General features: G+C 33.9%; 3 protein-coding genes across 3 annotated transcripts; 1 reads left to right on the forward strand and 2 right to left on the reverse strand.

Moving 5' to 3' along the window:
- The first annotated feature begins 757 nt into the window (after positions 1-757).
- On the forward strand, positions 758-2,107 carry LOC132747316 (uncharacterized). Its single transcript, XM_060736664.1, has one exon. The coding sequence runs from the start codon at positions 758-760 to the stop codon at positions 2,105-2,107; it is 1,350 nt and encodes a 449-aa protein (XP_060592647.1).
- Positions 2,108-2,364: 257 nt separating this feature from the next.
- LOC132747314 (uncharacterized) lies at positions 2,365-6,618 on the reverse strand. The gene is made up of 4 exons (XM_060736662.1): positions 6,286-6,618; positions 4,867-5,014; positions 4,505-4,623; positions 2,365-2,477 (listed from the first exon to the last, which is right to left on the reverse strand). The coding sequence occupies exons 1-4, from the start codon at positions 6,350-6,352 to the stop codon at positions 2,473-2,475; spliced, it is 339 nt and encodes a 112-aa protein (XP_060592645.1). The 5' UTR covers positions 6,353-6,618; the 3' UTR covers positions 2,365-2,472.
- A 6,911-nt stretch (positions 6,619-13,529) lies between these two features.
- On the reverse strand, positions 13,530-27,564 carry LOC132747315 (uncharacterized). Its single transcript, XM_060736663.1, has 9 exons — positions 27,325-27,564; positions 26,538-27,018; positions 25,432-25,718; positions 24,543-24,892; positions 23,662-23,762; positions 20,216-20,371; positions 16,086-16,184; positions 15,356-15,447; positions 13,530-14,778 (listed from the first exon to the last, which is right to left on the reverse strand). Exons 1-9 carry the CDS (start codon positions 27,550-27,552, stop codon positions 14,728-14,730), a joined length of 1,845 nt encoding a protein of 614 aa, XP_060592646.1. The 5' UTR covers positions 27,553-27,564; the 3' UTR covers positions 13,530-14,727.
- Positions 27,565-27,788: the final 224 nt, after the last annotated feature.

Here is a 27,788-nt window from a genome sequence, read left to right on the forward strand (position 1 = left end):
AAGTTAGAACACGTTCTATTTTTCTACAAGTTTTTGGCTGTCAAGACACTGATAACATCGGTTTGACACAAAACATGTGCCCGAAGGTTTGATAGTGCTGTTATTCTTATTATTTTCTGACTTTTTGTTGTTGATTCAGTGTACATGCCCTTTGAATTTCAGTAAATGATTACAATGTCTTGGTCAAAGGAACGAATCAATACGCTGATACACAGAAGAGCAAAAAAAATAAATAAATAAATACATTGTAAAAAAAATAAAAAAGAGCGCTTTTTTTAAGTAGAGTCAAAATGGATTTAAAATGATCTTGTTCATTTAGTGAATAACTTTCATCAAATAAAGAATTTGCATCAAAATAAATTTTTGTCACATTTTTTCAATGAACTCCATTCTGTTGTAGCTATAATTGCATCATTTTCCCGCTTTTTTTCCACATATTTTACAGAAACATGATAGTCTTGCAAAGACAAAGGTATAAATCCTGGGCTATCTTAATGAGACATTTCAGTAAAAATTGTGCCTGAAAAAATGTTGAAAGGGCCATTTATTTAGCTTATCTAAATGTGACATGTAAGAAACTTGAATAGGTGTAGACACGGCCTTAGATAACCAAAGATAAAGAAAATGTTTTTGTTTATTAGATACACCCGATCAAATTTCTAATCTGGAGTCGGAAGGAAGTTTTTTGTCATTTTAATTTGAACAGACAGTAGACGTGAGAGTTACATAGCTAAATATCCTAAAATTTATGGCTAAAATGGGTGATGCGAGAGATAAACCATGTTATCCGTGTCATGAGGAAAATATATTTACGAATGCGGATGGATTTTGCCGAGAATGTAAGGAATTAATGTGTCAAACGTGCTTCCAACATCACTTAAAGGCAAAGTATTGTAGAAAACATGTATTAGTAGAAGTAACGGACGTTGAACGTGTACTCACAAGTACGATTGATTTAGGCAAATGTGAAAAACACGAAAACGAATCAATCCGGTTTTACTGTCGGAAGCATGATGAAACAGGCTGTGGTGATTGCATGCTATTTGATGGACATAATACTTGTCAGTCCGAATATATAAATGATGCAACAGTGAACTTCGGTAAAACAGAAGAATTTCAAAATTTGATTGAAAAACTTGAAACTCTAAAATCGTCCATGACAAAACATATGAAAAAGAATACATGGTGTAATAATGAAATAAACGATAAACTAGTAGGTGATGTCAATGCGATTCGAAAACGCGCAGATTCTTACCTAGACAAAGCACAAGCGGACAGTTTATCGTTTGCAAGAAAGATACGATCAGAAAATGATATTTCAGTTGAAAACTTAAAACAGATATATACAGAAATCGAAGAATACAAGCAAACTTTAGGCACGCTGCAAGAAGTTGATCAGACATTATTTATGTTCTCACGTTTTGTCAAAAACGAGTTAAAACGTGTTGAAAAGACCATAACGGAAGCAAAAGGTTCTAACAAGATTTGCTTCTACGAATTCATACCAGATCAACAATTAAGTGAGCTTATTTTTGCATCAAGAGGTCTTGGAAGTTTTCATAAAATTTCTCGTAAAGACTTTATGATATCAAAAAGTAGACCAGTCCACGTTGTAGGTAGAGAAGGTAAGGACAAAAATGAGAGCAACAAACATTTACCTGTAATTGAACGTAAAGAAAACTTCGTTGTAGATAGAGGCAATGAGTACAAAGATGAAAGCAACACAGATTTAACTGCAGCTGAACAAAAAGAAAATTGCGTTGGAGATAGAGACGGTTACGACAAAGATGAGGGCAACAAAGATTTAACTGCAGCTGAACAAAAAGAAAACTGCGATGGATATGGAGACGATAACGACAAAGATGAGGGCAACAAAGATTTAACTGCAGCTGAACAAAAAGAAAACTGCGATGGAGAAAGAGACGGTAACGACAAAGATGAGGGCAACAAAGATTTAACTGCAGCTGAACATACAGAAAACTGTGATGGAGATAGAGACGGTAACGACAAAGATGAAGGCAACAAAGATTTAACTGCAGCTGAACGAAAAGAAAACTACGATGGAGATAGAGACGGTAACGACAAAGATGAGGGCAACACAGATTAACTGCAGCTGAACATACAGAAAACTGCGATGGGGATAGAGACGGTAATGACAAAGCTAAGGGCAACAAAGATTTAAATGCAGCTGAACATACAGAAAACTGTGTTGGAAATAGAGACGGTAGGGACAAAGACGAGAGAAGCAAAGATTTTACTGCAACTGAACATATAGAAATTGTTCAGGCCGTTGTACGAAAAGGTATGAAAGTCAACGATTACTCTATTTTTTTTCTATTAGATCTTTTATGTATAAGACACATATTCATTTTTCTCTGGCTTTATTACAAAAGAAATTACATTCAAAATCATTTTATTCCACTCGATATTACAAGATGAGTATAGTTGTTCTGCACACGTATAGTTTCGTAATCAACCTGAAATGTTAATATCAGCATTATAAATGAGAAAATTCTATGAATATTAATTGAATCCCTTCAGTATTCGAATATCCAACTACCTACCAAATTGACGTTCATAGATATTTAACTCTTACCACACTTAATATCTTAAATGGACTTAAATAGTCCGTCTTTCGATCTGGACATAACCATTAAACATTTTTAGGGACCTAAAAAAATGAATACTGAACAAATAGCGAACAGTGCAGACCATGGTCAGACGGTACGGATGTGTCGGTCTATCTTGGTCTGCACTGATCGCAATGGTAGAATCTGTTGCCACCAGTAGGCCACGGGTTTTAAACTTGAACAGCGAGTGAGTCTGATCGGTAATGTTTCAGATCGGTATTGTGTCTGATCGGATGTTATACTGTTTGGTTGCTTTATTTCAAATTTTGACAACGAAAACCATTATTCTACGGATAGGCTGTGCCCAAACTTTCAGCAGAACCAGTCCCTTTTACACAAAAAACAGTATTGCAAGAGTTTGATTATACAGATACTAATAGACTGTGTCCAAACTATAGCAGAACAGTCACTTTTACACAAATACAGTATTGCAAGAGTTTAAATAATTATACAGACACTGATAGACTGTGTACAAACTATAAGCAGAAAAGTCCCTTTTACACAAATACAGTATTGCAAGAGTTTAAATGATTATACAGATACAAAACGCAAGCAGACTTTACAGTGAGCAAATAATAATAATTATTTACACATTAATAATGAACTGTTTTACTTACTACAATAAATAAATAAATAAATATATTCCGCTTATAATATTTGAAAGGAAATACTAATTTGTTGGTCAGGTATAAAACGTTCCCACAGCTCAGAGAAAAAGCAAAATTTATATAACAAGCAATTATCATAGTATTGCAGGCAATCCATAAGTCCCCTACCGGTTAGAACCCAATCAACATTCTGAAGGGCATTTGGCCATTCACTAATGTTTCAATTTTTCTCTATTTTAAGTAAATTTGTTGGAAAAGTTCTTTAAAAGTGATCACAGGAAACAGTTTTTATGAACAGACAGACAGACGGACTGAAGGACACTCTAAAGTTAATATTTTAAACATCCCTGTTACCAAAATATAAAATTTTTAAAAGCAAAATTCTTAAAGAGGAGATAACTCTTGAATTAAAGATGCAATTTCATAAAATTTTCAGGTCTTTTTGACTTAATCACAAATAGTGTTATATTTGCCATGGTTTTAGCATATTTGTTGCCAAGGCAACCAATATTTTTTTCAAAATAGGAAGAAAAGATAAGACATGCATAATCTACAGGCTGCCATCTACCCATATGTCAAGTTTCATAAAAATATTTTCAGTACTTTTTGAGTTATCACTGTATTCAGTTTATGTGTAAAATTTGCCATATTTTCAGTCTATGTGTTGCCATAGCAACCAGAATTTTCAACATAGGAAGAAAAGAAAAAGACGCGCATAATCTCCAGACTGCCATCTACCCATATTACAAGTTTCATTAAAATATTTCTATTACTTTTTGCGTTAACACTGGATCCAGTTTATGTGTAAAATTTGCCATCTTTTCAGCGTATTTGTTGCCATAGCAACCAGAATTTTCAACATAGGAAGAAAAGAAAAAGACGTGCATAATCTCCAGACTGCTATCTACCCATATTTCAAGTTTCATAAAAATATTTCCAGTCCTTTTTGCGTTGTCACTGGATCCAGTTTATGTGTAAAATTTGCCATCTTTTCAGCGTGTTTGTTGCCATAGCGACCAGAATTTTCAACATAGGAAGAAAAGAAAAAGACGTGCATAATCTCCATACTGCCATCTATCTATATATCAAGTTTCAAAAAAATATTTTCAGTACTTATCAAGTTATCGCGGGATCCAGTTTTGTGGACGGACGGACTGACGGACGGACAGACAGACAGAGACAGACGGACAGACGGACAAAGTGTAAACCTAAAGTCCCCTCCGGTAAACCGGTAGGGGACTAAAAAGAAGCTGCTAATTGCATTACCTTGATAGGGCCCATATATCGGACAACATCTAACAAGTCTACGTCTGAAACCTCCCCAGTGGCGTCTTCTCCATGGTGGACGACATCTGCCGGAGTATCTTTCACCACGGAAGCAATATCTGATTGTTTAACAACAAAACTTTTAATAAGACTTTGTAGCAGTACACTGCAGACATGTAAGTCATTCATAAATTCGATTTTCACATACAAAGAGGAAAGTTAGATTAATCGCCACCTCGACTTTATGGTGAAACATTTAAAAGGACTCTAAAATTATAACAGATAATAAAGAGTGGCTTCTGGACTAATTTCTTTGGAAATTTGATTTTTTTAAGTTGAAATATCGCAAAGCGATTTCTTACCGTCTACATGTACAATAACCACCGCCGCCAGGGAAATGGCCGCCTCCATGACCAGGAAATCCGCCTCCACCAGGATATCCAGGGTAACCGCCGCCGCCAGGATATGGGTAACCGCCGCCTCCGCCAAAGTTGCTAAAATCGCCCTGCCCTGGAATTTTAACAAGGATATTTAGCTGTCGCAGATCATCGAGCAAGCGTTGTGCTCTCAAATGTGGCAATGAAAAATTATGACATCAAAATAACCATCTTTCGTCATGAATTTAAATAATGTATACTGTTTAGTTTGCTTGGTTATACATCAATTCGAATGATTTTAATGTTTTTTTTTGTCTATAGACAAAGGTATGAGTAATGAAATTTGTCATCAATGTAGATTCTACGAAGTTGCAGACTTTAAAGGACATTCCAGTCTACAATTTTTGGTAGTTTCATCGAATCATAGATTCAAATGCCAGGAAAGTCATTTAATTTTAAAGGCGTTTTAAAATAAATGTTAAAATACCTATATACTTAAAATATAAATATTTCATTTCTTTAAAAAAGTATAGAATGTTGTATGAAAAGATGATATTTTGATATTCACGTTTCGTTTTTCTTTTAGATGGAAGCTTGGACAAAACCCAGATGAAAGCCAAAACATTTGTATTTATAAGAAGTTGAGAACGTTAGAAAAAAAAATCGGACACTTCACGGTGCGAGACTTACTATGATAGCATGAAATTAAATGGAATAGTTCGTATGTTCAACCAACGAAGATCACTTTGTCACAGCATTGGAAAGATCATTGAAATATTAGTAAAAACTGAAAAATTATTTTTTATGTTTATTTAAGTACTTTTAATTATGTTCAAAGGAAAATAAGTGATCAATATGTGCAGGATTGGCAAACGTCCACACATAATATAACAAAAAACTCAAAATATCACATACAAAAAAGAAAAAAAGATTAACTTGATTTGTCTATATTTGCGATATAAATGACGACTGTTTAAGACAACATGTATCTGAAAATCTTGAGAAAGAATGATCCCTCGAAAGCATTAAACAAAAAATACAAAAAAAATGCAGAGTATATATACATAACTCAACTTGGTTCAAACCAATTGGCATCAACATATACAATTAATGTCATTGGCCAAAACATATGATACAGATTATGGTTAAAAAATATCATAAATATAAGTTACATAAACATTGCAGAACCGGTTTCAGTAGAACATAACTCAGCTCAAACCAACTGGCATCAACATATACAATTAATGCCATTGGCAAAAACATATGATACAAATTATGGTAAAAAATATGATAAAGATAAGTTCAAAATGCAAATATATATTTTCTAGTCTTAGCTACATCACAGAATATCTAAACAACGCGTTCCGAAATGACGATTTTGAAAATTATATAAAAGAAACTTACCCTCAGCTAAGTACACAAGTCCTAAAAAGACCGCACATGCCGCCAAAATTGCCAAAGTCTTATTCATAGTTGCGTCTTGTTGAAAACTATAACATTCTGATCAAATCAGCGCCTTTTTATAGATGCTTCACATTGTTTATTTATGTTGATGGCCTTGTCATTTCCTCGTTATTTGTTATTGATCACTAATATTGTTGTTTACATGTGTTTAACATAAATTTTGGGTTGTACCTAATTACTGAAAAAAATTGTTTATTTTGTACCGTAAGTTGCTGAATCATAATTAGCCCCAAATTTTTTTCAAGTCATTCTTTACTGGCATATAAATTACTCTACATTTTTATATACTCAGTTGTTTTTTTTTTCAAAATGAAACAAAAAAAAATCTTTTTTATTGTTGCAAACAAATAGATATGGCTAGAACATACTAACAATAACAAAATATATGGTAATACATAGCTTTGATAAGGAGAGATAAAATAAACAGGTACATTGTATTGTGCTAAAAACTCGTCTCTTTTGTCAATAATGTGTTTGTTTGGGCAAAAAGTTACATTATGATCAATTTTCGCTGATCAACTGTATATTTCAAAAGATTGACTATTATAATAGCTATTGACCAATGCTTGATTATAAAATATTTAGGGTAAAATTTTAAAAACTGCCTAAACTATAAAAAGACTGCCTCACTCATTTTATAAATTGAAATTCACCGATATAATATAGAGGGTAATTGATCAAACATGTAAAGTACAGTATAAAATTGAAAACAACAATGGCAAGTTTTGAAGTTATTTTGACATTCACCATTTACACTTGGATGGGCATAATGCCACTTAAAATATTATTTTTTCTATGGAACCCAGTACATAATGAAATCATAAATCCGTCATATTATTAACGTATGTATCCTTTCAAGAATGACATTTTAGAATAATAATAATGATGATAATAATAAAAACAGAAAAAAACAAAACAGAAATGACTTAATGTATAATTTTCCTCTTAAGAAAACGAAAAATGTGTTGTTTTTTATTTATTTACAATAGTGGGTTTAGATAATGTTAGATGCTGATTATGCGAAGGAAGTGGTCCTTGATATAAAATAACTTGTTCTAAAAGTTGCAAATTGTAAACAAAATTGCTTAATAGGCCTTTAATCCCAGAAATATTTTCATTGATACATGCATATTATATATTGTATTTCATTTTAATTCCCATCAAATTTATTTGTTATCTTATATGACTCTTCCGAGTTTATTGAAGAAGATAGAGTTTGGACTGATAACACAAATTTATAACAAAAAGTCGATTTTAACACGCAGTATTTCAGGTAACTTAGATCCATAGACCAGTTGTTAACTTGTTTTGTAAATAATATTTCAGATATCAATCTTGCAGTGACGTCGGACAATGCGCATGTGCAGTTGAGTTTTTAGCATAAAGTTAAAATGTTCGTAACGTTTAAGTCTTGTATGTTTTTTCCCTTTAAATAGCTACATATACATTTGTCGCACGTAGCATTGTCCAATGTTTGTGGTCAAGTAAATAGGCATTTAAGTAGACATACACAATATATCAATATCATTTAACATGATGTATGGCTAATTAATTGCAATTGTACAATAACGACATAAATTAACTTTCTAACCATGTTTGCCAGTCATTATAACTAATTGGTTTACACAGAACGTGTTTCCTGTTTGACAGACGATTTGTTTTGTAGATGTAGCTTACTTGAAATCAAAATTTCCCTTTTTTGTACTTGTCTACTAGTATAGAATAAGTTGTGACGATGTAAAATTAGATCGCTGTATTGTTTCTTTCTTGTTACTTTTATTATGTCTGCCAAATAAACATCATATCTTGTGATGTAAGGATAAACATTGGTTTAATTGACGCGTTCGTTTTCAGCATTACTTTGGGGTGTTAATAAGAAACACAGCCTTTTTACAGCCAGCCACGCCGTCGTCGTGAGATGAATAGACTTTAAAAAGAGTTTCAAAATGAGCGCAGTCTGTATATATCTGCTGTAGAAACAACCGATAACTTTTCAATTTTCATTTTCTTTGTTGGGGTGGAGGTTAGGGTGGTAAGGGTAAGGGGCTAAGATAAGATTAGATAAGATTTATTTTAGCATAATTTACATACATGGTAATATAACACATAACTTAACACAAACATGAGCAAAAAACATGACATGCACACCAACACACCATGAATAGCACAAAAATAACACAAATTCATTGCAGTCTCTAGGAAGAACAGTTAAGTAATTTATAAGCTCAAAGGCTAACTGCACATGATGTATCAAATGTCATTTCAATATTGTTCTTGTTGCTGGGTCATATGGGGGTTGCGTTCATTGAACGCCGCCTTTCCTTGTTGATCTTGTTTTTCATATTGTACACTAAATCCCCTTCCACCATTGTTTCACAGTGAGATGAGTCCTACGTCGAACAGCACCAGTAACCCTTTTTCTTTGTTATCCAAGAATTAAGTAGACATCATAGCATAACTTAAACATTAACGATTAAAGTATGCAACATTAAATATAATGCACATAATAAAAGATTTATTTAATATTTGATATCATTGTAATGCGACTTTGTCTGTTAAAATTGCCAAATGTGCATCGACCGCTATTTTTTTCCATAAATCTGTGCCATAACATTTGTATAAACGTGTGTACCGGTATATATGCATTTCACAAAATTGTTGAAAATTTGTTGTTGTGTACTTTTTTGTTTGTTCAAATGCGTGACCAAAATCAAGCCATTCTGCATTGTGAACACCGGTCTTACTGACCGATATTTGAGACCGGTGCGTATAAAATGCGTGAAATAACTTTTTTATTTGAATATTTTATAGAACTCCGTAATTTCCAAATCCTCCAATTCCTGTGACGTACAAAATTTTAGTTTAATAAAACTATTAAAATGCCATCTGCTACATGTACAATAATTATTATGAGTTATGCATTTCAAATTCTGTATGAACTGCTACATATACAATTATGAGTTTTTTATTCCAAGAAAAACGTTTTACATACGTGTACGATGTGATTTTTTTCATAAAGATGCACAATTTGTTAATATAGATGGAGACTATCATTTGCCAATATAATTATTTGATGAATCAGTGAAGTTATTACTGGTTTGTCTCCCTTCTATAAGCAAGTCACATTATGCTCAAGCTTTCGTTGTCATTAGTTAATTTTATATTTAAAAGTCTAACTTTTATAATGGTAATGGTCCAAAGAATCCAAAGAGTCCAAATTTACCAAAGAATCTTTTAAAGAAAATGTTAAGGATAAAACATGTAAAAATGTCTATATTATAAAAAAAACTCTTCTCTTTTTATCTACTATATATGTATAAACATTACTCACTATGTTGTATACTAAATAATGCAAAATAAATGTATGTAAAATAAATGCTGTTGAAGAAGGCCGCAAGGCCGAAACTACGGCACATTTGAATTAGCGCTTTTGCTTATATACGGCAAGTTAGAGATTTTACTTATATATATATTTTGAAGGATATTTATAAAATTTCCCACGAGTCACGTGGGTTATTGTTTATTCACGCAAAGTAGAATTATAATTATGTTAAAAAGTAAGAAAAAAGTATTTTTACTCAACATATACACATTGATGGGCATATTGTCACTTATAAATATTTATAAACATTACTAACTATGTTTTATATTAAATAATGTATTATATTCTATATCCTCGACTTCTCTGTAAGGTATTTTATATGTTTGTCACCACTTGTCTGAATGGGTATTTTAAAAAAATAATTGTATTCCATGAGAATCGATTGTTTTTGTTTTCTTTTTATATATTTTTTATTTTGCTTTGTAAATACACATGTATAAAAACTCAGATGTACATTTGAATTAAGCTTAACATATTTGGTTCTAAACTGTGTACATATGCTAACCAATCATCTTTACAGGTATATTTCTTCTTTTTTTACCATATCTTCCATACCCTACCTTAACCGGCTTTAATCGCGGGAGGGAAAACCAAAGTCAGTTTTTATTTGTTTGGGTCGTCAGACCAAATAAATAATGGTAGCGAAATTTCAGACCCTGATGCTGTTAATTGCACATGCCGAAAGTAGTCCGCTTTTTGAAGCGGTTACTTCCCTTTATATGTACACTAACGCCGAAAAATTCAGGAGAGATCACTGCATAAAGATTGTCAAATGACAGGCGCATTAATTTTCAAGCAAAATAGTTCCCAAATGGTCGAAGATTTCTAATATTGTTTTATTCTTTATAGATATACATGCTTATAGTAAGCTCCATGATTATTTACATATGTGTTAAACAACAGGTTTAGCGTCGAAATAATAAGAGCTACAAACCCTAATTTAGAATAATATGGTTTTCTTCAGGCCGTTAACATATAACTTCACCGTGGCCGAGGGGTTTGTACGCTCGCTTAGGAATCTAGATGTCTGGATTTCAAATCCCAGTTGAGGCAACTCATTTTTTAAAAAAAATTTAAGTCAAATAAACATTGAATTGAATATCAGTGTTGCAATAAGTCTTATAGACAATTTACTACAGTTAAAACACTGGAAAGCATTGGTGGCACTATAAAAAAACAAATTGGTTTATAATCTCACAACCTTCACCTTTCTGACATTTTGAGACCCAAACAAATTCAGCGCCTGCTGAGCTTCGATTGGTTGACCTTATTCACTTTCTTCTCAGTGGTATATGATTTTCACTAATATGTAATATGACTAAAACAGATGAACAGCCGTTAATATATTTATCATTATTCTCGATAATAAGGCTCTAAATATCTGCCGTTAACAGTACAAAAGTTATAACGACACCATAAATGGAAATCGGTCAAATATACGGAAGACCGATACGAACATTTACACTTCATGAATTCATAAGTTTAACTTCACGAATTCGTGATTTCAATTTCACGAATTCTTGATAGTAAATTAATAAAACATAAAATCGTGTATGCATGAGTTTTAATAATCAACTCTAGGAGTTTAAATCGTGAATTTTCAAGTTTAAATAATCAACTCTTGAAGTTTAAATCGTGAATTTTTTGTGAAGTTCGTGAAGCAAAGATTTCACCACCGGTCTTCTGTAAAAACACCTCATTTTTCTTTCGGTGCTATCGCATATATATGTAAAGAGCAAATTTGTTAGCACAATAACTTGCAAATGATTGGTTTATATATATGTCAAGTTAAATTGATTTATTTATATGTCAAATCTGACTGGCCTAATTACACGTCAAATGAACTTTATTTACAGAAAGTAATCATTACGAAACTAATGGATTTACGTGATTCTAATAGAGTAACGTAATGCAGTTACATAATTCTAATATAGTCCGTTAATGGAAAAACAAAACTGTCAATGCAATACATACTGTCAATTAAATATATCTTGTATCATAGTTTGGGGACCTTGCTGTTGAAAATGTGAACGAGTTAAATCGTATACATATACTAATCTGGTTCCCAGCGTACTCTGCACAAGATAATGAAATGGTAAGGGCAGGTAACCCAGGCTAATACATATACATGCACAGTGCGTTAACTGGAGTGCAGGTATTAGTTACCCGCACTGCAGAGCATGCCCATTGATTGGTTCATTTTGTCCGGGGTTTACATATTGTGACGGCAGAGAAAGGGAAAGCGATAGAAATATCATAATTATCATTCAGATGCTCGTTCATTGGTTACTTTTTTCTGGGGTTTCATATTGTGACAACAGGGAACGTGTTTTATGTTTGACAGAAAGAGCATCAAAACACTCGGCAATCTGATTAATACTCGGGGGGCTACGCCCCCTCGTACAAATTAGATAGCTTCGTGCTTCGATGCTCTTTCTATTACATATCAACAGAAAGAAATGACCTGAATATACAAAGCTTGCAATGGACAGAAAAACAAACTTGTTTGGTTTGGTTTTGAATGTCTCCTACCGAGCATTATTTTTGGACACGAGCGGTCACTTGACCCGAGTTCTCTAAGATTGGGGATTAGAACTTAACTAGAACTGCCACTGTCATGGCGTGTATACCCCCGCATACCACTTTGTCAGAATCAACAGTGACCATTGAGAGCTCAAAGACAACCTCCCTTCAAAATCTGAGGTTGCTAAGCCAGTGCATTGCTAAGTTATGTATTCTAAGTTATTTATTCTACATGCTTCAAATGTGAAAATGTCAAAATCAATAAACTGCGGACAGACATTCTTAAGCATTTGAGCAGACAAGCTTATTAAAGTAAAATCCCTGTGACCTTGACACAGTCACCTTAAAATCAAAAGAGGTCATCTACTAGTAATAAACAACCTCAATACCAAATATGAAGACTGTTGACCAAAGCATTCTAAAACAATTGAGCGGACAAGCTTTTTTTAGTCAAGGCCCCCTTGACCTTTGACCCAGTGACTTCAATCAATAGGGGTCACTTTATGGTCATGATCAACCTCCATGCCAAATATGAAGACTGTGGGTCAAAGGATTTTTAAGTTATTGGGCAACAAGCTTTTTGAAGTCAAGGCCCCTGTGTTTGAACTTTGACCTGGTGACCTCAAATTCGGTAGAGGTCATCTACTAATCGTGACTAACTTCCATGCCAAATATGAAGTCTGTGGGTCAAAGGATTCTTAAGTTATTGGGCGGACAAGTTTTTTTGAAGTCAATGCCACTGTGACCTTGACCTTTGACCTCAAAATCGATAGGGGTCATCCGCTAATCGTGACTACCTTCAGGCCAAATATGAAGACTGTGGGAAAATGGATTCTTAAGTTATTGGGCGGACAAGCTTTTTGAAGTCAATGCCCCTTTGACCTTGACCTTTGACCTGGTGACCTCAAAATCAATAGGGGTCATCTACTAATCGTGACTAACCACTATGCCAAATATGAAGACTGTGGGTCAAAAGATTCTTTAGTTATTGGGCGGACAAGCTTTTTGAAGTCAATGCTTCTGTGACCTTGACCTTTGACATGGTGACCTCAAAATCAATAGGGGTCATCCACTAATCGTGACAAACCTCCATGCCAAATATGAAGTTTGTGGGTCAAAGGATTCTTAAGTTATTGGGCGGACAAGCAGCCGGACGGCCGGACGGACAAGCTGATTCCAGTATACCCCCATTACAAAGGAAATTCGGTCTGAATAATGTAAAAATAACCAACCTATAAAAGGAAAGAAAAATAAGAAAATAAAATCTTTTTTGGTCGATACGGATTTATGAACTACGCCATCTAAACAATCATCAATAAGTGACAAAAGGCACATTTATTACATAATCATATAAGTACAATATTACAGATAAAATCTTCTCTAAATATACTTTGAGCACATTTTATTTTCCCGACAAATTCATATATTTCGTGTAACACAGACGAAACAATTGATCTTTGGATGCAATGGAATGGCTAACGAACATTAAAGGTAAATGAATTATTTGAAGTATATGACATCATGATAATAGTGACGACAACGATAATTAATGTGCTGACGTCATAATGTGAGTTTAGAAAACGATGATGCTTTTAGGTAAACATAGCCTCTCGTACAAAAAATATGCAAACAAATACGGATATGTGCGCACGTATACACTGCACTGTTGTCAAAGTATGCACAGAATAAGCTGTTCATGTGCGCACAACTTCCGGTATTCTCATGTGCATGCATTAGAAGATGATTCTAGAATATGTGCACATCAACTGATACGTTTACATAAATGTGCCCATGTATCCACTTACGTCACATTGACCTGACATCACCTAAATTCAAATATGGACAAGCATCCAGCTGAGTCAAAATGGCTGCATACAACCATATCAATCCCCTGAAATAACAATACGCGGACGAATCAAATGAAGTAACAATATAGGCACATAGTCTACTATATATTTACAGAAGTTCGTTGATTTGATATAAGTCCCTTTAATTCACATGTCTGACACAAGGCTAAAATATACGTTCATAGTCGTCTCCAAGTTTAGTTTTATTCAGCTTTTCTGGCTTGTTATTGATAGTTATTCTGACTTGTTACCGATGGTTATTCTGTCTTGTTATGGATGGTTATTCTGACCTGTAATGGATGTTTTTTTTTCTGGCTTGTTATGGATGGTTATTCTAATTTGTTATGGATGTCTATTCTGACTTGTAATGGATGGTTATACTGATTTGTTATGGATGGCTATTCTGACTTGTAATGGATGGTTATTCTGATTTGTTATGGATAGCTATTCTGACTTATAATGGATTGATATTCTGTATTGTTATGGATGGTTCTTCTAACTTCTTGCGGTCTTTTTCTGGCTTGTTAAGGATGGTTATTATGACTTGTTATGGATGTTTTTTTTTTCTGGCTTGTTATGGATGGTTATCATAACTCGTTACGGATGGTTATTCAGTCTTGTTATGGATAGTTATGGTAAAGCCTTTCCCTCCAGCCAATAAGTAACCATGACACCTTTGCCCTGAAATGCAAAGTAATGTTCACATACAGTTATTATGAATAAAAAATGATATCTTACAAGTTTGTACATTTATATATTCATCTTTAATAAGTACATATTTTTAAAATTTCGAATCATTTGCATTATTTTCAAACTTTTTTCTTGAAACAGGCATTTAATTATGGCGTTATGTCCAATTAAACTTTGTGGGATGTAAAACTGTGTATAACAGTGTTCGGTGAAGTTCATAATTACTTTCGCTATTTCTTTGCTGGTAGGAACGCGTTCATTAAATGCCACCCTTCCTTCCATATTGTATAAGATACTTGTTGTCCCTAGATACAGTATGAAAATAGGTTAATAAACGACAACATGACTTCAACGCCATGATTTAAATAGTTCATAAAATAGCTGTAGCGCTTGAGAGTAATGAAAATGAAGTTTAAAATTGAATATTGCAGAATGGTTTGATTGAGAGCGACATATTTTACGTCCCATAGCACCGACTGAAGTTATATTTAATCTTCAACAAATTAAAGCATTGGAATACACCAGAGATATATAACAACTTCTTCACAGGACTGCAATAATACAATACCTTGACAACAACTTCTCCTCTTTTTGAAATTATGAAGCGTCCCAAACGTAATAATTTGTCAGCGCTTGATTGTGTCATCTGTATTTTAAAAGCTGGAATATACGCACGAGAAATTACTAAATGCAGTCAATATTCTATGGATCAATTTTATTATCTGTGACGTCACTTTGTACAGTTATTATAACTCATATCAGAAATAAATACATAAATGTTTAACAAAGAACAATATTGTAATGTACAATTTAAAAAAGTACTTTTTTTAAAAAGATACGGAACATTGACGGCGAATGTTTAATAAATCTTAATGTTAGTTGATTGTCCAATAACTTGGTATAACAATTATATAAGGAGTCAAAAAAATCCAATTTTGCTTTAATGAAATACTAAGCGGCTGTAAAATTGACGAACGTCCGTGGCCAAGTATCTAAGATCGTTCGCTTCAATCCATTTGCCCCTCACCGCTATGGGTAAGAACCCCCGTCACATGGACATTGGATTTTTCCACGAAGAAGTTATTCAAGTAGCTTACGGAACGTCGGTGGTTCTATTCAGTTGCCCTTTTGTGCCTAAAATATAATGCATGGAAGAGCACCTGAGATTTTTCTCAACTAGTAGATCTGGAAAGTCGCCACATGACCTTCACTGTGTTGGTGCAACGTAAATTCCAACGAAAAAGAGAAATAAGTAATCAACCTTAATTTCTAGCTGAATAATATTATTCAAAACTTACGTAAGCCGGTTGATTCCATTCTGGATGCAGTATTGACAGTGTCTCCAAATATACAATACCTGGGCATTCTTATACCGACAACACCGGCAACACATGGACCTGTAACCAGAGAAAATTTCTGTTTATTTTTTTTAAGAACTAGCATACCCATGTATAAAACATCACACTGGTGGTATTGTTGAATGGGTTAGTCTAGTACTTTCCCCCTTCTCCTACCAAGCCACTCAGCTGATATCAAAGTTCAATTTTACATCTAAAACTATGCACATTGTTCAAATTTCGAAGCTGTACATCAAAGGATAAGAAATAAGGTCACTAGGTCAAAATCTAGGTCAGCTGCAATTAAACTTCAATTTTCACCTTAAACTATGCCCATGGTCATACTTAATAGTTAAAGGATAAAATAAGCGAATTTTATTAATTTGACCTTGACGGTCAAGGTCAATCATAGATGGTCACACCTGAATCATTAGTAGAAAGTCTTGTGTTGTCCAAGTATAAATCAAATTCGTACGTAAATAACAAAATTATGACACTTTAACCAAAATTCAATAATTTAAACTTGATTGGCAAGGTCATTTAAAGCTCTAGTTTAAGGTCAGTTAAATCTTTAAGAAGGTCTTGTCCAAACGGTTGTTTTGTCCAAAAATGAAGATAATCCATTTATCAATTATCAAGTTTCAGTCAATAATAGAAAAAAATTGGTGGAAATTCAATAATTTAACCATTTTAGTCAAGTCCATAATAAGTCAAGGTCAATTTGAGTTTAATGTATATAAAGGTCATGTCCTTAAGAATTTTTCGGCTTTATATGAAGTTAATCCATTTATGAATTATAAAGATAGAGCCAGTTACAAACAAGTACAAGAGAATTTCATTAATTTGACCTTGACGGTCAAGGTCAATTTTAGATTAAGGTCACATCTAAATTATTCAAAATGTTGTTGGTTATCAAGTCTTGTTTTGTCCACGTTTAAATCAAATCCACACAAACTTAACCAAAATTCAACAATTTGACCTAAATGGTCAAGGTCATTTAACACTCAAGGTCAAGGTCAGTTCAACCTTATAGAAGGTTTTGTCCAAAAGGTTGTTTTGTTTATGTATGAAGATAGACCAAGTTACAGATAATTACAGCGAAAATTTAATAATTTAACCTTCAAGGTCAAGGTCACCAATGAGCCAATGTCAATTTGAGTCTCTCATTCATGAAGGTCTTAAAATAAGCAATGTTTTGACTACAAATGAAATTAATCCATTCACTGATAAGAAAGTTATAACCAGTTACAAAAAAAAAAACAACAACAAAAAACCCCCAAAAACAAAAAAACAAACAAACAAAAAACAAAAACTCGATAATTTGGCCTTAAAGGTCAAGTTCATTAAAGGGATACTCAGGCAAAATAATGGCAAAAATATAAAAATGATTTTCTGTACTCAAATCACCCTAAAATGACATTTCTTAAAGTCCCAACATGAATTTCTGTATAAATTCTATATATTTTGGGTTTGAAGTTAAAATATATCTATATATGTTGAACGAAATTTTGACGCGAACAGAATCACCGAATAGTTTAAAAACAAGTCATGCAATTTGAACAAACCCTGGAAGTTACAATAACAAATATTGTGGATATTGTATGATTAAAACAAGTCTTAGTAATTGATTTGACATGTTTTTTAACGTTTCCAGAGTACAGAGTGACAACCATTGTGAAATTTTAGCGCTCTAACCTGACCCACGCGGGTCAAGTTAGGAAAACACCATTTTATTCTTTATATGGAGAAAAGTTTTGTTCCTTTGACTGTTTAGTGTATTCATTTTGAGGACATTTACAGAATAATGAATGAAAATTTCAAAACTAAGAAATGAAAATTTTGCCTGTGTCTCCCTTTGTTTGTGAAAGTAAAGGTCTGTCTGGGTAACGTTAAGGTCTGTCCTTGAAGATTGTTATGTTCAAGTTTGAGGACAATCCGTTCATTAATAGCAGAAGTCGGCAAAATTTAAGTAAAATTTAGACATTTGACCTTGCAGGTCAAGGTAAATTATGAATGATGGTCAAGTCTGATCTTATTAAAGGTCTTGTCCCAAGGGTTGCTGTGGCCAAGCATGAAGACAACACACTTATAACTTAAGAAGTTATTATCAAGGTTAAAGTTTGAGCTAAAATCGACATGTTCTTTACCATTCTCAGATGCATTTCCAACACCTTAAGATGATGGAAGTGGTTAAGGACAATAAAAGAACTCTTCATTTTCCAATTTTCCGATATTTGATCGAAATTCTAACACACTCTCATGACGAAGAAACTTTGTTACAAGTTGTTTTTGTTTTGCTAATAATTGTCAGAATTAGCATTTAAGGTGTGTTACGCAAGGCCATTCAGTAAGTGATTGAACGGGAAGACAGTAAACACTGTAGAAACGGAATCATGGTAGCATTTATTGCAAGTCGACGCAATTCAATGAAGTATAGCTAGTACAACTACGAGCACATTTTGCTGCCGAGCACTTTATCAATGAAATTCAACACTTTATCAATGAAATTCAAGTTGTATAATTTTCTTTTCGGTCACATGGAGTAGATGTACTTAAAAACAACGGTAATTTATATCACGTTAAGGATATGCAATACACAGTATCTAACTGGTACGAAAATACTGTTTATTTATGGGTTGGTTTTTGGTTTTTGTAATACATGTATATATTTTAGGACAAGTATTCATGGATAATTTACAAAAATATTTTGTTGAAACTTTTGCAACTTTATTACTTGAAAATTCTTTTTTTTTTTTTTTTTTTTTTAAAGAAAGAAATAAGAACTAAGGCATTGCAACCAAAGACCGACAAGACAAAAGACCCAACAAAATAACCGACGACTATCGACAAACCGCTTTTGAAAAGTCGGCTTTAAGTCGTGTCGGTGTTTGGCTGTCGATCTTTAGACACAAAACCCTTCAACTAAGCACTTTTACTGATACAAAATATGTCCGTCTTAACGTGAAACGCCATAAAAATAGATTGCAAGTAAAGAAATAAATGTACTATAAACCAAAAACATTCTAATTGTACTGATTTTCAAAGGTTGTGAAGTACAAATAGCTATTAATTACATCTAGAAAAAAATTAGATTTGCACATTGATTTTTTTTCCATCATAATGACGAGAATTGGGTTTATAAGTTTTTAATTAAGCCTACATTTCTAATACCGATCATATATGCCCAGTTAGGTCTAACCCGTTCGACGCAAATCATTACTACCGTAATCACCAGATATTGTTGCTTGTTTTCGACTGCTAAAAGAATTATATACGTACGTAAGCTGATGGTTCTTAACTACGCTTTAAACACTCTATGAAATAGATACTTAGCATATAAATCAAGGTCGGATTTGTCATTAATTGCAAAAATATGATATCAAATGTTCTTTCAATGTCTTTTATCAGTGTCAATAAGGTATGTCGATAAGTTTGATTGATGTATTTGTTTGATGGAATCAGCATAAAGGTTTTCCTTAAAACAATTATTTTAAGATCAGTTTTTTATCTTTGTTGGTAAGCCGATGCTTTAAGCAAAACAAAACTTGATCATTTTTCTCATACGTTATTATGCAGTGCAAAAAGGTAAGTTTTTATTTTATTTGATATCATAGTTTACGAATAATATTTGCATAAAAAAGGATAAAACAACTACAAATAATGATAATAAAAACAAAACAAAGACACAATAAAAAGACTATTCAAAACAAAGGAGCATTTGGAATTGAGGAAAGACACTTGATGATTTCAGGAGGTCTAAAACAATTTCAATAAAGTTCATGAAAAAGAACAAATAAATGTATGCTACTAAACCTTTAACAAAACACGTTTCAATCCCCGACTTACTGGTCAGTGTTAAACCCTATATGTAAATCCCTGACCTACCAGTGTACAACCCTTTACGCGAATCCCCGGCTTACCAGAGTTCAACCTTTTACGCGAATCCCTGACTTACCAGAGTTAAACCCTATACACAAAGCCCTGACTTACCAGTATTCAACCCTGAATGTGAATTAAACCATATATGTTAAACACTATAGATAATTCCCTTACTTACCAGAGTCAACCGCTATTGTAAATCTCTGACTTACCAGTGTTAAACCCTATACGTAAATGTATAGCTTCATTGTCTCTGTGTGGTATCAGCAGACGTTCAGTTTGCAGGGAAATAGAAAGTTCCGCAATTTCCGCCACGTGGTTCTCCCCATTTCGTTTCGGTAACCCAGACGCGACCATATATGCATCACCTGCCAAAGAATAATTGAAAGATTAGCACCCGTTGTGTATGAAACAGACAAATGTAATGTAAACAAGATTGCATTTGAGAAAAATGCTATGCCACCGCATTAATACAACACTTAATAGTAGTGTAGGAACAGATTTTTTTGTTTCTATTCAATTTTGAAGATTGTCATAATGCATAGATCCCTGACCTATCTAATTCTTATTACCAGATTAGTGGTTAAATCTGTTGTTAACTCAATAAAAGATCACAGTAGGAATATATCATTGCACTCAGGTCTAGTGAATTTGGTGATGAAGGTCATATTTCACACAGCCTAAATTTCATGACTACATCAAAGGACATCATAGTAAGACACTTTGTCAAAATCTAGGTCAGCTGAAATCAAAGTTCACTTTACATCTTAATCTGTGCATATGGTTCAAATTTCATAGCTGTACATCAAAGGACAAGAAAGTAGGTCACATCATCAAAATCTAATTCACCTGATATCAAAGTTCAATTTTACAACTAAAACTGTGCACATGGTCAAAATTTCATTGCTGTACATCAAAGGACAAGAAAGTAGGTCACTGTCCCCTCGGGCAAGGCAAAATTTTGGACCCAAGGGTTTAATTCAAAACAATCTTGATACAGGTCCACCAAACAACATTTCAAGTCAAATATCTAAGCTGTAGCTTTCTCCTATTCAGAAAACATTAATTTGTTTTATTTTTTGTTTTTACTATGTGTACATAATGAGAATCACTGCCCCCTGGGCAGGGCCAATTTTGACACCAGGGGAAAAATTTGAACAACTGTGGTAGAGGACCTATAGATGATATTATATAGCAGACATCAAAGCTTTATGCCTTGTACCTTCAGACAAAAATATTTTTTTATTTTTTTACTACATGTAAATAATGAAAAACAATGACCCCCGGGCGAACCAATTTTGACCCCAAGGCTATAATTTGTACAATCTTGCTAGAGGTTCACTACATAATGTTTCATGCAAAATATCTTAACTCTAGCCATTAAAAATTTAGAGAATATGATTTTTTAAGTTTTTACTATATACATATAAGGAAAACCTATGGCCCCGGGGGCGGGGCTAATTTTGACACTAGAGGCAAAATTTGAACAACTTTTGGTAGAGTACCTATAGATGATATCATTTAACAAATATCAAAGCTCTAAGCCATGTACCTTCAGACAATAAGATTTTTTGATTTTTTACTATATTTACAATTTTGACCACAGGGCTATAATTTGAACAATCTTGCTAGAAGTTCACTTCACAATGTTTCATGCAAAATATCTAACCACTTGCACAAGTTTTTACTATAAGTGTTTACTATATACATATAAGGAAAACCAATGACCCCCGGGGAGGGCCATTTTGATCCCAGGGCTATAATTTGAACAATCTAGGTAGAGGTCTACCAGACAATGCCTTATGCAAAATATCTAAGCTCTAGGCCTTTTGGGTGTTTACAAGAAGGTATTTTAAGTTTTTACTATATGTACATATAGTGAAAATCAATGACCCCCCGGGCGGGGCCGATTTTGACCCCAGGGCTATAATTTGAGCAATCTTGGTAAGCATCTACCAGACAATGCCTTATGCAAAATATCTAAGCTCTAGGCCTTTTGGGTCTTTACAAGAAGGTATTTTAAGTTTTTACTATATGTACATAAAGTGAAAATCAATGACCCCCGGGGCGGGGCCGATTTTGACCCCAGGGCTATAATTTGAGCAATCTTGGTAAGGGTCTACCAGACAATGCCTTATGCAAAATATCTAAGCTCTAGGCCTTTTGGGTCTTTACAAGAAGGTATTTTAAGTTTTTACTATATGTACATATAGTGAAAATCAATGACCCCTGGGGCGGGGCCGATTTTGAACCCTGGGCTTTAATTTGAACAATCTTGGTAGAGGTCTACCAGACAATACCTTATGCAAAATATCTAAGCTATAGGCCTTTTGGGTCTTTACAAGAAGATTTTTTTAATTTATTCTTATTATTCCTTTTGGTTGCCATGGCAACCAGATTTCTGCATGGAACGAAATTCTTTGAACAACTTTGGAAGCCCTTCACCCAAGGATCAATCCTGCCAAGTTTGGTTGAAATTGGACTACTGGTTTTTCACAAGAAGATTTTTTAAGTTCACTATATAATCTATATAACACACACACACACACACACAAACAAACACACAGGTGAATCGCTATATGCCACCGCATCGCAGATGCTGCGGTGGCATAAAAAGCATAAATAAAAACATAAAATCTTCAAAAGCGGTCATCAACGGCGTTCCATTCAACGCTTAGATAAGGGTCGTGTTGATACCCCGTTGTTTCAGCGACTCCTAGAAACCAGTACAATACATAAAACATTAGTGATATTTGTCAGATAATTGTCGCTTTAAGATAGCAAATTGCCCAATTATATATTGTTTTCGATTAAACTTACAGACGATTTTAGAGATGTGATCACGTTTTGAGACAGTTACTCATACATTAAACATTTAAATAAAAGCCATAAGACGGTTTAAAAACAATCATAATGAGCATGAATTTAAAGATTCGCGGAACATAAATGTTCCAAAAAAATTGTTAAAACTGTGTCAAATAACTGCAAGCTGATTAAATGACAAAGTAAACCGAATAAATACTTAAAAGAATTTCTGTTATGGTTCAAGGGCAATCAGTCAGTACTAATTATAGTACTTATAATGTTGGGAAAAAGTATGTCATTTCGCCAATTATACAATTCAGTTAGTTATATTCATTAGACATACCCAGTAAGGAAGTCAATGAACCGAATTGCACTGACATATTATAACGGAATCACCTAGACATGGTTTAGACATTCAACTATGACCAGGACATGATAATGAAAAGGCCATACTAAGACAATAATACTAACACTTAAATAATTGCAAGGTCGAGTGACTAACGCACCGGACAAGTCATCTAAGAATCGCTAGTCGCATTGGTACATCATCCAGTCAGGGAAGAGCAGTTTTTTTTCTTCAGCCAGAAACTGTACACGAATTTCTCTGTACTAGTTGGGTGGGTAAAGATGGATTTAAAAGTATGTCTATAAGCTTATACAGTCGGACAAACATAAATTCAAGCTGGTAATCGTTTTATTAATCTAGGTTGTTGTTAACTCTTTATTTTTGATATTATTTTGAAAGACTACAAAGAGTTCGTGAAAGAATACAAAAAGTTCGACAAGGACATATATGATTGTTTTCTTCTTAAATCTTTTTGATACAAGTCTAAAATCAATATCTGGTATTTACCAATAGTTTCCACTTTGTATACATCGAATCTTTCCACATGTCCATCCATAATCTTATACAGTTTGTTCAGCATTTGGACGACTTCCATCGGCGTGCTTGAGCTATTTTTGTTTAGGGAGAAATATATAAAAGTGTATCAGCAAGCGTTACAACATGAACATCAATACTGATACCATCTTTGCTGTTAGTTACTAACATAGTAAGTAACGGAAACGGAGAGGTATGATAATTTGAATGCATTGAAAAACAATTTGCATATGTAAAAATTGCAGAATTCATTTGATTGAGAGATGATGTAACAGTACAACATCGCCGGCACCCAGTTGCACCGACTGAAGCAGTATACAATTTTTATCCCTCCATGCCTGAGGTCAATGATTACAAAAACAAATAATACGAGAAATAAAATGGAGTTTGTTAAACACTTTTCAAGCTTATATTATAATTGTAAGAGTGTGAACAAATCAAAATAAACAATTATACATTTACATAAAGATATCCCTTAAGGACTCCAAAAGACTACAAGAATGAAAATGTTGCAGATTCGGTTTGAATGAACCTATTCACGGACGCTGGTGGTAATTGCAAGCAACCGTCCATGCCCACTAGCACCGACTAAAGCAGGATTCAACTTCTAATACGAAAACGGCTAAATTTTTAATTCAGAAAACCGCTGATGTGTTTTGCGGCGGTTATTCTGGAGCCTGTGACAAGTACATGTCATTCCATAAAAAGCGGCGTATGGTCCCTATTAAGAGAATGTGTGTGCCCTAAACGAGAAAATAATTTGCGGAAATAGAATAAAAAAATGAAATGAGAGTTAGATGTTATGAAGTCTGTATATCACAGACAAGACGACAAGATGTCAAAAGAAGACTCACCTTGCTATCTTCGTAAATCCCACAACATCTGAAAACATTATTGTCACTGAACTAAACGACTCCGGATCAACACTTCCATTTTCCATAAGAGTTGTAGCAACCGACTTTGGTAGGAGCTGATGCAACAGTGCTTCCGTTCGTTTACGTTCGTCTTCTAATTCAGTCAGAAGCTTTTCCGTTTGTTGTTTTTCTTCCTCCAAATCAAACGTCCGTTCCTTGAGCTTACTAGAAATGTTAACAATGTTTCTAACAAGAACAAGAACCACAGGCATCATGATAACCGCAACACACAACTGTACACTACTTGCTATTAGTTGATTCTTAAGATGACTAATATCTTCATTAGCGCTCTGAAAAAAAATTCAACAAAGTATTTCATCTTTACTTTTAATTGTTCGTTTCTCTTTTAGAATAAAAAAAATTAGAGCCAAATTTCCAACCTTAAACTGTCAGAAGAGAAATATCTGCAAACATGTATTAGTTTAACAAATTAGTTTTCGTATTAAGCACTACTATGCGAACAATTGGGAAAGCTATTGTACTCTCCCAGGCGTTGGCGTTGATGTCGGCGCCGCTGTCACACTTTGGTAAAGTTTATGCGTGCAGGTCGGTATCTCCAAAACTACCAAAGGGAATGTGTCGAAATTTCATACATTTATCTAAGTGCATAATAGGAGGTAACTGTCCAAGACACATACTTCTAATATGAAATTTAAGATAACAACTGCCTTTTGTGAACTTTAACTTAATTAAATTATTCAGGCTCTAGCACCGAGAAAAGTCGTTTTTTTACATTGTTAATTATCAAGTTATGCCGGATATATTAAAAAAGCAACATCCCCCCAACAATATAAAAGAAGAAAAAACGAAAGAAAACCCAAACAATTACCTTGACTATACTCGAGGCCAGACTTTCTTGAACGTATTTCAGAATATCTATATATGTCGTCATGTTATCAAACCAAAGAGTACTGTAATGAATAGAGGGTCCACTCAATGTATTGTTTCTAATGTCCTCTCTCATATTTGATAAACTTTCAACTAAGTTTGTACCACTGATTGATGAACGAAGAAGGTCCTTCGCATGCGCGGAGAATTTCAGCCCCTGGTCAAGAAGAGTTAGTCCCAAAACGTTCTTTTCATTATACCACAGAAGATCATGGACCGGAAGAGCACCTAAAACATGTCAATAATTCTAGACAGGTACGAGAAATGATCATCAACCAGAATTTATTATACTTCCTTCATCTGTTAATTATCAATCTACCATTGACATGTCATGACGAATCAAACTGTACGAGATAAGTGATGGAGGAAAATTTTCTTGCATATCAGACAAGATTATCTACAGTTTACCACGGTGCTTAATATACCTGTATTGCACCCCGTGTTAGACAAGTCGCATGCTTACATTGACGTCATTCCCGCATGCCTTTTATGAAATGAATTGCAACATGAAAATATTAGTTTTCTTTATTTCTTTCCAAAATATGACTTGCATGTAATATGCAAGAAAAAGAATCATACATCGGCTGTCGTCACAGGCAGGAATATCTAGCTCTCAGGCAACTTTAAGCGAAAACTCGACAGAGCCTCGTTACTGCTGCAAATAGTTACCTTCGAGCTGGATATATGGGCCTGTACCGACACCAGGTGTAAAAACCTTACAGTGACTGCTTCCACAATGGTTATATTCACCGCTTGAACCTTCCATGTGTTTGCGAAATCCTATTGTGAAAAACTATACAATGATTTAATTCCAAATACATATATATAAACTAATTCATAAACTTCAAACGAATCAAATTGAAACAACACTAAAATGTTATATAAATTTTCAAGAAAAGACAATTTCATGTCATGAAGTTTTAAGTAGGTCTGACAAGCCAAAAATAACGAATAATGAAAGTATTTCACTAGGAATTGTTCTCATGGAACGGGTATGCAGAACTTGAGGTACTAGCATAGACTAGAGAATAGAATTTTAAAGCATACCTCTGGCAAAGTATGTGCTCCCTAAAGCCCGTTCGATCCCCGCCTCTTCTTTACTAGCAATGATGAGCTGATACGCAGCTAATTCAGTCCAGAAACTAAACGGTCTCTTCATTCTGACCCTATCAGACATAAGTTCAATAAGTTTCACATTTATCTCTGTGTAAAACTGTATAACAGCGTTCAATGTGGTGTTTTCTGGCTGTAGGTTTTGTCGAAACACTGCTATATATTCTTGTAGTTGGTATTCCGCAGTAATCTTTAAATTGCTAAGATTTAAAGAGAGAGAAACCGTAGAAAGTGACGTAATGGCTACGTCCGTGTGGCCGTAATACGTCACCAATCGCTGTCTTACAAAGGGGTCGCCATTTGATGTGACATAAAGTGCCGACGTCCCTCTTTCTATCTGTACCTGATGGATGACGTCACTAATTGTAATGGTTTGTTGTATGCCTTCTTTGACAATACGATTGGCGTGATACATCTGAAAGAAGTCACTCGTGTATTAAACATCATAACTGTCTTTGTAACAGAAACACCAAATTTAAACGATGTAGCAAAGAAAATTAAACACATTTTCAGACCAAAGGCATGCAGAATCAGATATGGGTGATTTAATACAAATCTTAATGCCCCTATATGGTAATAAAGGGGCAGTCGGGCCCCTAAAGTTATATATATTTTCTACATAGTAAAGATACCTTTGTAGAAAATGTGTTGTTGTTGTTTTTTTAATCAAGGACGAAAGAAATTACAATTAAGCTTTTTTTTTCTGACGGAGTTTAAGTACCTGATAATCCTCATTGAGGTTCACCACACTTTGTGTTATTACAATAAGTGTCGGTATGGCCGTCAATACTATCAACTTAAACAACTTCTTGTATTTCTCCTTCGATGTTTTCTTCATTTTTGTCAACATGTGATTCTGTCCATTTACTATGTGATCTGGAGGCAAAGGGCTAACAACCGATGTCATACGATTCAAGCGGAACTGTAAGTCTTTCCTTGCCCAACTCATTCTTCACAAACAGTTCTGCAAAGTGCATTTTAAAAAACGAATTTCTCATTTGTCAACAACAGAAATATCTAGATAGAAATCCAGTGAGAGGCGTCTGAACTTAAAAAATCAAATGTGTGTCGATTTGTTTGTACTGTAAGTCTAAAACGATATAAAACAATTTTTAAACAAGAATGAGGCTTACCCTGACAATGCGAAAATGAACAAAACTGATTAATGTAAAAGAAAAATGTGAA

The sequence above is a fragment of the Ruditapes philippinarum genome, unplaced genomic scaffold (genome assembly GCF_026571515.1).
Source record: "Ruditapes philippinarum isolate M1 unplaced genomic scaffold, ASM2657151v2 ctg5148_1_1_1_1, whole genome shotgun sequence".
NCBI lineage: Eukaryota > Metazoa > Mollusca > Bivalvia > Venerida > Veneridae > Ruditapes > Ruditapes philippinarum.

Bases quoted from the DNA above. Each gene is read 5' to 3' on its own strand.
- LOC132747314 (XM_060736662.1), bottom strand. From the start codon at position 6,352: ATGAATAAGACTTTGGCAATTTTGGCGGCATGTGCGGTCTTTTTAGGA. The intron at 5,015-6,285 runs GTAAGTTTCTTT...TTAAAATTCCAG, and splicing joins ACTTGTGTACTTAGCTGAGG to GGCAGGGCGATTTTAGCAAC. The intron at 4,624-4,866 runs GTAAGAAATCGC...TTAAACAATCAG, and splicing joins GGTTATTGTACATGTAGACG to ATATTGCTTCCGTGGTGAAA.
- LOC132747316 (XM_060736664.1), top strand. From the start codon at position 758: ATGGGTGATGCGAGAGATAAACCATGTTATCCGTGTCATGAGGAAAAT.
- LOC132747315 (XM_060736663.1), bottom strand. From the start codon at position 27,552: ATGAGTTGGGCAAGGAAAGACTTACAGTTCCGCTTGAATCGTATGACA. The intron at 27,019-27,324 runs GTACTTAAACTC...GACTTCTTTCAG, and splicing joins ACCTCAATGAGGATTATCAG to ATGTATCACGCCAATCGTAT. The intron at 14,779-15,355 runs GTATTGTATTAT...TTTGCATTTCAG, and splicing joins GAGGAGAAGTTGTTGTCAAG to GGCAAAGGTGTCATGGTTAC.